Source organism: Nipponia nippon, unplaced genomic scaffold, assembly GCF_047370975.1.
Source record: "Nipponia nippon isolate SJK-2023a ecotype South Korea unplaced genomic scaffold, ASM4737097v1 scaffold_8, whole genome shotgun sequence".
Classification (NCBI taxonomy): domain Eukaryota; kingdom Metazoa; phylum Chordata; class Aves; order Pelecaniformes; family Threskiornithidae; genus Nipponia; species Nipponia nippon.
This window is the reverse complement of record NW_028262402.1, coordinates 32,394,718-32,407,038: the sequence shown is the minus strand read 5'-3', so window position 1 is coordinate 32,407,038 and position 12,321 is coordinate 32,394,718. Positions and strand designations below refer to the sequence as shown.

The 12,321-nt window shown below is 37.1% G+C and overlaps 1 protein-coding gene across 5 annotated transcripts in view; it reads left to right on the top strand.

Annotated features, from left to right (window-relative positions):
• The window catches only part of NAA35 (N-alpha-acetyltransferase 35, NatC auxiliary subunit), a 30,676-nt gene that overhangs the window by 14,758 nt on the left and 3,597 nt on the right, over positions 1 to 12,321 (top strand). For 4 of the 5 annotated variants that reach the window (XM_087741774.1, XM_087741773.1, XM_087741771.1 and 1 more), the window contains 10 exons: positions 1,742 to 1,856; positions 2,385 to 2,563; positions 3,668 to 3,727; positions 4,902 to 5,008; positions 5,237 to 5,303; positions 6,598 to 6,696; positions 8,041 to 8,219; positions 10,014 to 10,150; positions 11,555 to 11,622; positions 11,866 to 12,006. In XM_087741774.1, the coding sequence (XP_087597900.1) occupies positions 1,742 to 1,856; positions 2,385 to 2,563; positions 3,668 to 3,727; positions 4,902 to 5,008; positions 5,237 to 5,303; positions 6,598 to 6,696; positions 8,041 to 8,219; positions 10,014 to 10,150; positions 11,555 to 11,622; positions 11,866 to 12,006 (1,152 nt within the window). Of the gene's footprint in view, positions 1 to 1,741; positions 1,857 to 2,384; positions 2,564 to 3,667; positions 3,728 to 4,901; positions 5,009 to 5,236; positions 5,304 to 6,597; positions 6,697 to 8,040; positions 8,220 to 10,013; positions 10,151 to 11,552; positions 11,623 to 11,865; positions 12,007 to 12,321 lie in introns of all 5 variants that reach the window. The other variant, XR_015700976.1, reaches the window with a different exon arrangement.

Here is a 12,321-nt window from a genome sequence, read left to right as displayed (position 1 = left end):
AGGGGCCTGAAAAACCCGAGGATGGCTAGCTTGACTATTAAAGACTGAGGCAAAGAAGGCATTAAGTACCTCTGCCTTCTCCTCATCCTTCGTGGCCAGGTTACCTTCTGCATCCAACAAAGGAGGGAGATTCTCCCTGGCCCTCCTTTTGTCACTAACATATTTATAAAAACTTTTTTTGTTTATAAAAACTTTTTTCGCTATCTTTAACAGCGGTAGCCAGTTTAAGTTCCAGCTGCGCCTTCGCCTTTCTGATCTTCTCGCTGCATAACCTCACAACATCCCCGTAGTCCCCCTGAGTTGCCTGCCCCTTCTTCCAAAGGTGGTAGGCTCTCCTTTTTTTTCCTGAGTTCCAGCAAAAGCTCTCTGTCCAGCCAGGCAGGTCTTCTCCCCCGCCTGCTCAACCTGCGGCACATGGGGACAGCCTGCTCCTGCGCCTTTAAGATTTCCTCCTTGAATAACATCCAGCCTTCCTGGACTCCTTTGCCCTTCAGGACTGCTTCCCAAGGGACTCTTAACCAGACTCCCGAACAGCCCAAAGTCCACCCTTCTAAAGTTCAGGGTAGCGGTCTTGCTGTGACCCCCTTCCTTATCTCTCCAAGAATTGAAAACTATCATTTCATGGTCGCTGAGCCCAAGACAGCCTCCAACCACCACATCGCCCACCAGGCCTTCTCTGTTCGTGAACAGCAGGGCACCTCCCCTGGTTGGCTCACTTACCAGCTGCATCAGGCAGTTATCTCCCACACGCTCCAGAAACCTCCGAGACTGCTTCGTCTCTGCTGTGTTGTATTTCCAGCAGAGATCTGGTAAGTTGAAGTCTCCCATGAGAACGAGGGCTAGAGATTGTGAGACTTCAGCCAACCGCTTGTAGAATACTTCATCTGTTTCCTCATCCTGGTTGGGTGGTCTATAACAGACTCCCACCAGGATATCTGCCTTGTTAGCCTTCCCTCTGATCTTTACCCATAAGCACTCAACCTTATCATTACTGTCGTCAAGCTCCAGACAGTCAAAACACTCCCGAACATGCAGGGCTACCCCTCCCCCTCGCTTTCCTAGCCTGTCCCTTCCAAAGAGCTTGTAGCCATCCATTGCAGCACTCCAGTTGTGTGAGTCATCCCACCACATTTCCATGATGGTGACCACATCATCGTTTTCCTGCCGTGCAATGGCTTCCAGCTCCTCCTGCTTATTGCCCATGCTGCGTGCATTGGCATTCCTAGGACATCAGAAAATTCAGCATGTCAGCAGATCATGAATCAGATTTCTAATGGACATCTGGTATCTTCTGATGTTATGTAGTGATATCGTTTCAGTTGATAGGTCGAGTTTTGTCTATATTCTCAGAAATTCTGCATTTTCTAATGATAGGAGATTTTTTCGTGTTTACAGTCCTCTGCCTCATTTGGCGGAAGAGTTTTCTGGTGGCTTTTGGCCACTCCCTGCCCCAGTTCTTCAAAATCAAATGTAGAGGACTTGCATGTAGTGTAGACTTTCAGTTGTAATTATTGTTAAGGCTTATCTTATGCTGCAAAAAATACAGTATTAAATGTATGTATAGATATGTAAAATACAAAGAACGCTTTATTGCACAAAAATCGTCTGTTTTTTTTTTTTCCAGAACTGGTTGTGTACAGACATTAGAATCCTAATATCCTTATGTTTTCTGATACTGGAATTAGTTCTATAGTCAAAATATGTTGGTTCATAATGTGAATAACTATTACCTGCCTTTCAGACGAGTGCAGTTGCAGAAGCTCAGAAACTAATGACTCAGGCAGCTGATTTGCTTTCTGCCATCCACAATTCGTTGCATCATGGTATCCAGGCACAGAATGATACCACTAAAGGAGGTATGTGTCAAATTTTACCATTTTTTTCCTTTCATAAATATACTGTCTTGATAAACTTTAATATCTATGTGTATTTTTAAAAAAATCACTATATACTCTGAACTAATAATACTAATTGTATAAACTGTTACAGATGTGCACTGTTTGATCTTAATTTTATTCCACTAAATGATAGTTCTTCTGAAAGCAATACTGTCACTTCAAAGACAGAGATGATGTGAACTTTTGACTAAGTACATTGCACTTCGAATCAGTATATATACCATTTTAAAAAAGGCAACACCACCTCACTTTCTGGACAGGTATATGCTGAGGTGTTGAGGGTTGGGTTTTTTAAATAGTAATCATTGTCTCAGTTGGGTAGTTAGTGTCTCTGGAAGTTAACAGTTAAAAAGTTGATGTTGGCTAATTGAATAATTTGTATTATATGTTCAAGTTTGAAGTGAGTTCTGAAAACACAGCTTATATGCAACTTTTTTTTTTTCTCTCTCTCTCTCTCTTTTTCTCTCTCCCCTTCTCCTTCATCAGATCATCCTATTATGATGGGCTTTGAGCCCCTTGTTAATCAGAGATTGCTGCCACCAACTTTCCCTCGATATGCAAAAATAATTAAAAGGGAAGAAATGGTCAATTATTTTTCCAAACTAATAGACCGAATAAAAACTGTATGTGAAGTAGTCAACTTAACTAATTTGCACTGTATACTGGTAAGCATGAATATTTCTTATTTATAGCCAAAGATAAGATGTTAAAATGTAACTTGTAAAAAATCATTCCATATATACATGCTATTGCTCACTGGAGAAAAAACTGAGCTGTATGTATAAATCTTCTGGTGTTTCCCACTGTTATGTACAATTTCAAAATTTGCTATCTTTCCTGATACTTAATATTTTTCTTTTTTTGACAAAGACCTTTTCTCCTGTCAAACCTCCCATTTTTCCCATAATCTGTTAAGTAATTATGCTTGTTAGTGGTGGAGCACAAGAAAGTTGATTTCCTTGTAGCTCTTTGGTTGAAGGACTGCATCAGCAGTAGCAGGACAGAATTCCTTGCTATATTCCTGATTTTTTCAGATTCAGTAAGCAGTATTCTGCACAAGTGCCTGTAACACAAGAGAGCACTTAATACATGTTCGTTTAAGCATGTGATTGCCTGAACAGGCATAAAGTTAAGCACCTGCTTGTGTTCTTTCCTGAATAAGTGATGTTATTCTCAGTTACTGCCTACATTTATTAGAAGACATTTAAATGCTTGAAATACTTTTTACCATACATATGTTTACTGACTGAGAAAAGAGCTACAGTTACATCAATTTGAAGATCAAGCAAAAGTCTTTTGTCTTCCTATTTCCTGTTAATTAAAGCAGTGTTTGGATGAAGCATCTGGTACCAGTTAAAACACTGCAGTTTTGTTACATACCTGGTTCAGTTATGTTGTGATCTTAACAGTTTCACAGTATCTTTTTTCTATATTATCATCCTTCTGATTGTTGCATCTGAAGAAGAAAGTTCAGAAACCTTTTGTTCTGTTAAATGCAAGTAATTGCAGAAAAAGTAGATTTTTAGCTTCATGATGTGTTCTGTTTCGCTCAAATTATTTATGCTTACTTTCTTATAATATGTATAAGCTAGGCCGTGTGCATGTCTGAGTGTTTGTGTATACAAAATATAGGTGTATTTACACAATTGTATATATATGTGTATATACAAAAATGCAAATGGGTGTATGTGTATAAAAGTGTAAATGTGTGTGTATAAAAATTGGCATGTTAACCTGAATTGTCTTTTTTTTTCCTAAATGTAAATTAGGATTTTTTCTGTGAATTTAGTGAGCAATCTCCATGTGTGCTTTCAAGATCCCTGTTACAGGCAAGTCCCAATCTAGGTCTTTGAATAAAATATTTCTGCATTCATTATAAATAGGGATTCATTGTCTTGTTTCAAATATTTAAATTATTTGCATACCACTTAATAATATAAAAGTGGTAAAATTTTCTGGAGATACTTAAGTATTAGGTATATGGAGGCTTATCTTCTGATCTAATTTTTTAAAACATTTTAAAATACTGTTGTTTAGATCACGTTAGTGCGTGCTGATGAAAACACAAAGTGTTAAAATTCTTTCCCTGCCATAAAGCTGGGCCTGTACATGCATTTTTATGCTGTTCTCCATGCGCTGTCTCAGTTTGAGGCTGGTGTTTGTATTCGTCCTCCCTGTTTGGACTGGATTTCATGTGTAGACTGCCTCTATTGCTACAACAGTAAAACAGTAAAACTGATGGCTAGGCAACAACAGGCTACTGCTTTTCTTCTTACTGCTTCACTTACCTTGAAAGTATATCATATATTCCTTAACTTAAAATATACTTCCTTATAGGAGGTTTTGATTTGAATAAGGTGTCCCTGGATGTCAGAACTTTTTTTCTTATGATCCCGATTAAACCACGTATAGAGCCAATGGGGCATAACTACTGGCAAGTAAAATATTTTCATGGGGTGTGTGTTCTGACTTTCCACTACACGTGTTTGTGCAATCCCTGTGGGTGCCTGACAGCAGAACTTTTTCTCCAGCTGCTGAAGCACCATGTAAGAAAGGGCCACAGCACTTGTGGAGGGAAGTGGAATGAGCATCAGATGTGACCAATGAAAGCAGTAGTATTTATAGGGGTAGAAAAAAGTCTGCGTTAGTCTGAAGATTTACCTTTATTTGTCTCCAGGGAAACCGCATAACTTAGGTTAATCTTTAGAAGCATTGGTCTTAATTCATCACCCTTAAAGTCCAAGAAATAAAATCATTTTGCAGGCATTGTCTTATGCAGTATATATATATCTTGTGTCATGGGAATATGACGGAAGTGACAGATGTCAATATGCCTCTATTTTTTAGTCTGTAACCTGGTACCTAGGTGAACCATTTTAATTCTTAAAGGAATCTTACAAGTTTCTGATGTAATATAGGTACTGTAAGAGCTTTCTATTAGTAATTTCTAAAGCATTAATTTTAACTTAAAACGTGTTTCTAAAAGCACATTTTCACTTTCAGACAACTTTCCTGGTAGATAACAAGAAGGTGTTTGGCACTCATCTCATGCAAGACATGGTAAAAGATGCTTTAAGGTCTTTTGTCAGTCCTCCAGTACTTTCTCCAAAGTAAGTGGATCTTGAGTTTACTTGCATGTGTTCACATGTTTGATGAAAAAATATTTCTGCTTACAAAAGCAAGGACAGACATATAAAGAACATATGCATTTTGTACTTATTAGTGCTTATGTATGAAGGAGTCAGCTGCTGTTGCTGCACTCATGTTTCTTTTTTAATTTTATGTTACATAGAGTGGTGACATTTATAAACGTATGTATGTCGATATTTCCCTTTTAGGTGTTGTCTTTATAATAATCACCAGGCGAAGGACTACATTGATTCCTTTGTGACACATTGTGTTCGGGTAAGTGTTCATTCCAATTACAGCATGTTAATGTGTATATGAGCACTTTCAAGATTTGCTTATGCTTGAAGATGAGACCAGTTTTTTTAGACGTCTGACATGAAGGCAAAATTGCAGAAGTTGGCCATCTTAAAATGGTAACACTTTTTAAAAAGCCAGTATAATTATTGTTGTTTGTTTCCTGTGTTATGCTTCCAGGTTTTTCACTAACATTTCACTTTATTAGAAATCTGCACCTACTACTTCTTTACAGGGTAATTTCATGTCACAAAACAAATGCATAGCACTAGTAAAAACAAAATTATTTTTACATTATCTCCAGTTTAAAAATTTTAAAAATTATTTTAAAAGATTCAGTTATTGAATGTGGCACAATGAAAATCTAAGAAAATCATAGAATCGTTTAGGTTGGAAAAGACCTTTAAGATCATTGAGTTCAACTGTTAAACCTAACACTGCCAAGTCCACCACTGAACCGCGTCCCCAAGCACCACGTCTACAAGTCTTGTAAATACCTCCAGGGATGGGGACTCAACCACTTCCCTGGGCAGCCTCTTCCAGTGCTTGACAGCTCTTTCAGTGGAGAAGTTTTTCCTAATATCCAATATAAACCTCCCCTGACGCAACTTGAGGCCATTTCCTCTTGTCCTATCACTTGTCACTTGGGAGAAGAGACCAACACCCGTGTCGCTACAACCTCTTTTCAGGGAGTTGTAGAGAGCGATAAGGTCTCCCCTCAGCCTCCTCTTCTCCAGACTAAACAACCCCCGCTCCCTCAGCTGCTCCTTGTAAGACCTCCTTGCTCTAGACCCTTCACCAGCCTCGCTGCCCTTCTTTGGACACGCTGCAGCACCTCGATGTCCTTCTTGTCGTGAGGGGCCCAAAACTGAACACAGCATTCGAGGTGCGGCCTCACCAGTGCCGAGTACAGGGGGACGATCACCTCCCTGGTCCTGCTGGTCACACTATTCCTGATACAAGCCAGGATGCTATTGGCCTTCTGGGCACATGGATTTAGGCATAAGAAACATCTCTCTTACCCCAAGCGTTCTGTTCTGATCAGATTCCTAAAGGATGCTCACTCAGTCTCGTGTTGACTTGTGTACAGAGAAATAGGCTCTTGCATCACTCCAGAGAGCTTGCTTGCCTGCTAGCCTACACTCTCTAGAGAGCCTTAAAGAACCCACCTCCTAATATAGATGTATAAAACAGGTGCCTAAATAGACATCATAGTACTCCTCCTGTAGTTTCAAAGTTGTGTTGAAAATTTAAACCTACACTGTGTTTCTTTCAGCCATTCTGTAGTCTGATTCAAATCCATGGACACAATAGAGCCCGTCAGAGAGATAAACTGGGTCACATTCTTGAGGAATTTGCCACCCTCCAGGATGAGGTAATGTCCTAGGCAGCAGGCCAGCAAACTTTTCTTTCCAGGTATATTCCTATCAGAGTGGAGCACGTGGTATTAGATTCTAGATGAATGAAGCAACTCCTCTGTCCTAAAATCTTTAGGATGAGGATTACTAAAATGCAGCCCATGAAGTCTGTAGGACGCACCCAAAGACTTTGTTAGACCTGTTGAACAAAAAGGTATTGCATTTTTTAAGATTAACTTTGTCTAGTAAGTAGACTTCAGGTAAACCTGCTGTGATGTCTGGAATTTAATGGTAATTCCACTGCTTGTAGTCTCTATCCTGCTTGTAACTGTCAGTCTGCAAGATGTAACCAGGGAGAGATGGATGAGCCATGTTTGCAAGACGCTTTTGAAAATTCAGTCTTACAGCTATGTAAGATGTAAATTGCAAAATTTTATAATGGTTTTAAAAAATATATGTCAATTAAATAATAACTCTTAAAAATATGTGCTCCAGCTGGTTTTGAACATTTCTCAAGAATGGGGAGTGAAAGATGACAAGGAAAGGTATATTTTCACTTGCTGAAAATGTATTTCTTCAGCAGTGAGAGGCATGAAATAATAAAATATTTTCCAAAAGTGCATGCTAAGGAGAAAAGTCGAGGAACTTGGAGTTGGGGGGGAGATTTTGTGTGCTCCAGCTTCTCTCAACATGGTTTGGTTGAGAGTTTGTTGCAGTACTGCAGCTGAGACATACTGTTTTTTTCGCTTTGTAACAGGTTTTGTGTATTTATTTATTCAGGACTACTGATAATATTCCAACTGTGGGAGACTTCATGTCTTCCATACAATTACTTTTTAAGACTGAATTCGTCTTAGCAATATTTGAGTTTCTCTTGTGGGCTACAGTGTGTTTCTTGCATGTTAAGCTTATACATTTAATTTTTCAATGCAGCTAGGTTTTTTTTTTTTAAAAAAAGAAAAATAATTACTGCCAATATAGCAAAATGAATAAAAGCTTGTAATGGGTTCTGAGTTTCAGTGCTCTCATGACTGCTAACAATCCCTATATAAATACTTTTTAAAATTTTAAATTTAAAAAAAATCTAATGTTATTGCTGTATTACTGTATAGAATATTTTTTCTCTCTGCAGCAGAATTTACTTACAGTTATGTGGATAACTTTCCAGTTTTTTGACAGTTCTAGACTATAAAGGTGGCAGTATCTGTAAAAACATATTTCTGTCTTTTAATCTGGAGCATGGCTTTACTGACCCAATTTGTATTCAGATTTTGTAAAGATTTTATTTCTGGAAGAACTTGGATGCTGTTTCAGTCAAATGTTCTTCCTCCCGTCTGTTACTTTGTTCTCTTTTTTAATAGGCAGAGAAAGTAGATGCAGCACTTCATAGTATGTTACTGAAGCAGGAACCACAAAGGCAACATTTGGCTTGCTTGGGCACCTGGGTCCTATATCATAACCTTCGTATTATGATACAGTATCTTCTGAGTGGCTTTGAGTTGGAACTTTACAGTATGCATGAATATTACTACATATATTGGTAAGATGATTCTTTACTGACAGCTGTTCGAGGAGGGATGCTCTCACAGAGCCATAATTGCCAATATTTAAAGGAGGGCCTTCAACTATGATTTTTTTTAATATTAAGCTTGCTCAGCACAGCACTTTGTTTACCTATTCATAAAATTACAATTGGAGAAAAAAAAATCTGTTTGCCTCTTTTCTAGACTTACTAAATAGTGTATTTTTTTTTTTAAATAATAATTCATTCCCTATTTAGCTTTTTGAAACAGTGTCTTCTAATGACAATGAATGAAAAATATCCCAATTTTGGCAGGCAAGAGAATGCAGGAGGAAAGCAATTTCCTTTATTCTTTTCTGTCTTCGTAGTACCAAGATCAATATTCTTGTTGATCTCTAGTATTTTTAAGAAGTTTTTAAGCTGTGACTGTAATCTGAAAGTTGACTAGGTAAAAATAACCTCTTATTCTGTGAGCATATTTGAAGAGACATCTGCCTTTAGTGAAAATGATTGCACTACATGGAGTCAAAATGCTTTTTATTTTTCCACTTTCATTCACATTAATTTTTTTTTCATAGTTGATGGCTTGGTCCAAACGATAAATGATTTTAGATGGTTCATTTTTGATTCAGCATTAAAAATCTGATGTTGAACCTTCCTGTGTTAAAGTGCTTCTGTACTTTGGTGATTTGTGTTGGTTGTTGTTTGTTTGTTTGTTTGTTTTTTCCCTGTGAAGCTACCAATCAACTCTTACTAGGTAAGCTGTAAGCCTTCTTTCTGAGAGATTTGACCAGTTCAAATGACTTGAATTTCAGTGCATCTCGTTATGTTTCTATGCTGTTTCATTGGTTGATTAAGCATTAAGTGGGAAAATTAATACTCCAGATAGTTACCAGAAGACGGCAAGATTCTTTAAGTAATACCTCAATAAGTATACCCAGTTTTCTGTAAGACAGTACTTTTTACCTGCCCCTATTTCCCCCCACCATTTTAATAAAATCACTTAATTGGAACTGTGATATCAACTGCTTTATCTCTTTACTGTAAGTGAAGAACAAAAAAGGAAATTTCTGAGGGGAAATGTGCAAATTAAACTCATAATTATTTCTCGGTAATTTTTCTTTGGAATTATGACTTCTTATGAAGTATTATTTCTTCTTCATGTGCTCCAGATCTGTAATTTCTACTCTTTTTTTTCCCTATTCCTTTTGACTTGAAGTCAGTCTAGAGATTTATTGAACCCACTTCCACTTACTAAGAAAGAGCTCTTAAAGAATTCTCAAAGATTTCTTTTAAATTCTCTTAAAGAATTGCAGATGGATCTCTTGTTCCTGTGGGCTTGGCCCTTTTATTTAATAATTCATGGCTTTTTAATGCTTGAAACAAATCAGCAGTAACCTTGTTTCTCAAAACAGTAATTCCTAACAAAAGTAGAAAAGACATTAACATGGTATCTTTTTTAAAAATGCTTCATTTGCTGGGGGAAGGAAGAATGATAGAAAAATTTGATCTTATATGGGGTTTGAAATAATAAGCAGCTTAGACTTCACTTAGTAGACATGTAAGAAACTTGCATACCTTGAGATGTCTGTGGTTGAATCTGTACAGAGTCTTACTTAAAAAAAATCCAAAACAGAACACAGACTAATCCGTTGATTTCAGCCATGCAAAATGAAAAGCTTTATCTGCCCTAAAAGTTGTCCTTTGCTATTAGTTCTTTGAGTAAACAACTTGGCATTGGGTGAGGATGTGCGCAGTATGAGTGTGTTTTGCACTGTAGTATATAACAGCTACATACTGTTTTTATTATAGGTATCTATCAGAGTTCCTCTATGCCTGGTTGATGTCAACACTGAGCCGCGCTGACAGCTCTCAAATGGCAGAGGAGAGAATAATGGAGGAACAACAGAAAGGCCGTAGTAGTAAGAAAACAAAGAAAAAGAAAAAAGGTATTTAGATGTAGATATATTCAATTCAGACATTTCCCCCCCCGCTCCATGCAGCCATGTAGAATTAAAATTCATAATTTGTAGAGTCAACACTGATGTGGGTAGGAGAAATGTCCTGAAGTTTATGAAGGCTAAATGTAAAACTTTTTAACGAAAAAAGTCAGTCACTATGTAAGAATTTCCCATTTATTTATTTACTTACTTTTAAATAGGTCTTTCGGAAAAACCCAAACTCATTTGTATTCACAGCTTCACCAATTGTGTTATGTGTTGGATCCTGTGAGATGTAATTAACAGGTCCAGAGGAATTACCTTTGAAAAATACTACCTTTTTACAGTCTGTAATTTGTGCAGAATTAACATTTTTTGTGACTGTAGCTAGATTCAAAGACTAAACTTTCAGCGTATTTCTGTAATTTCTCTTTGGCTTCAGAAGGTGTTCAAGTGTGCTTCTTAATTTTATAATGATGAGTTGCCCTGTTTCAGTTCAGTGGTAGAACTGTTGTGCAAAAGCCCCTTTAGAAACTCATGCTTCCTCTGGTGTATATGCATGAGAGAAAAGGAGAATTTCCCTTCCTATATCATAGCGGTCTGGCTTTGTGGTGAGAGATATAAGCCTGCTACCAAAAAGGCATCCAAAACCAGTGTCTAAATATCATTTGATACAGATTTGCCATGTCTAAGTGGTACTAAGATTGTGGTATGTTGAAGTTATCTTAGCATTAACATTGCTAATAAACACTGTGCAGAAGCTCGCTTTTATTCTTTGCTATTCCTTCTTTTTTGTGTGCTTATCCTTGTCGTCTTTTCAAGTGGAACGAACAATTAGATATGAACAACTCAAGGTCATATCAACTAAATTCCCTTATCTCTAGAAATTCAGAAAATTAATATTGTATTTCATACTTTTTAAAAAGGTGTCAAGTGTGGGGCAATTTGGCAGTAGCTAAACACTGGAAGCTAAAGGGGAGCCTAAAGGAATATTATCAGGATAAAAATCTTTCTTATTAGGATAAAAATGCTTTAATATTTTAGTCTTAAAAGTTTAAAAAAATCCATGAACTAAGCAAACAGGCCTCACAACTATAAGCTTTAAATTCTAGACTATTGTGTAGTGTTGTATCATGACATGCTAATACCATTGACTGTCTGGACCACTTTATTTCATTGAAGGCAGTATGGTGTTCATGTGACTGTTAAGTATGTCGAGATATTTTGTGTAATCAGGAGCCAGGTGAGCAGAAATGCATATCCATGCTTTTTATGCTTCAGTTTTCTGTCATTATTTTAAAATATAATTGAGATAATTCTCACTTTCTAAGAATTTGAAAGAACTGTTTTGATCTGAAATTGATACGTGTACTTACGTTGAATAAAAAAAATATTTTTATGTGAAATTTGCAGTTCGCCCTCTCAGCAGAGAGATCACCATGAGTCAAGCGTACCAAAATATGTGTGCTGGGATGTACAAGGTAATTCATTTGTGCTTGCTGAACAATGCTTCATTTTTTTGCAATGGGAATCAAGCATACATTGCATGCCTTCTTTGGTTTTAGTGGGACTGGAAATTAAGTTCAGGTGTATAATGTGATATGGTAAATTCTCTGCTATTTTTCTGTCCTTCCAGTTATAGCTAAATCATAACTTCCATCTTGCTGACAGCAAAATATGACATAAAGCTAACACTTTCACTATACTTACCCTTTCCTGTTTAGACAATGATCGCATTTGACATGGATGGCAAAGTAAGAAAACCTAAGTTTGAACTCGATAGCGAACAAGTTCGATACGAGCACAGGTTTGCTCCATTCAACAGTGTTATCACACCACCCCCAGTGCACTACTTGCAGTTTAAAGTGAGTAATCTTAAAGCTTGATGCCACTCATGCTTTTATAAAAGTCATTTGCTCACCTGCTTTAGTCATTGTTGTCATTGTAAAAAAAGCCGTTAATATCTCAAAGTTCATATTGAAGCTAAGTCAAAATGCCAAGGAGGTCTAGATTTAGTTGTGTGCAAAGAAAATATATGGCTTTGAATTCTTACTAAAATTAGACTCTTAGACATTTTAAAATTGTTTTTTATTACTGCAACAAGCAAACAGAAAAATGAAACTAAAGTAATTTTGAGCGTTAAATCACAGAAGTGTTGGTTAGAAGGGACCAGTGGAGGC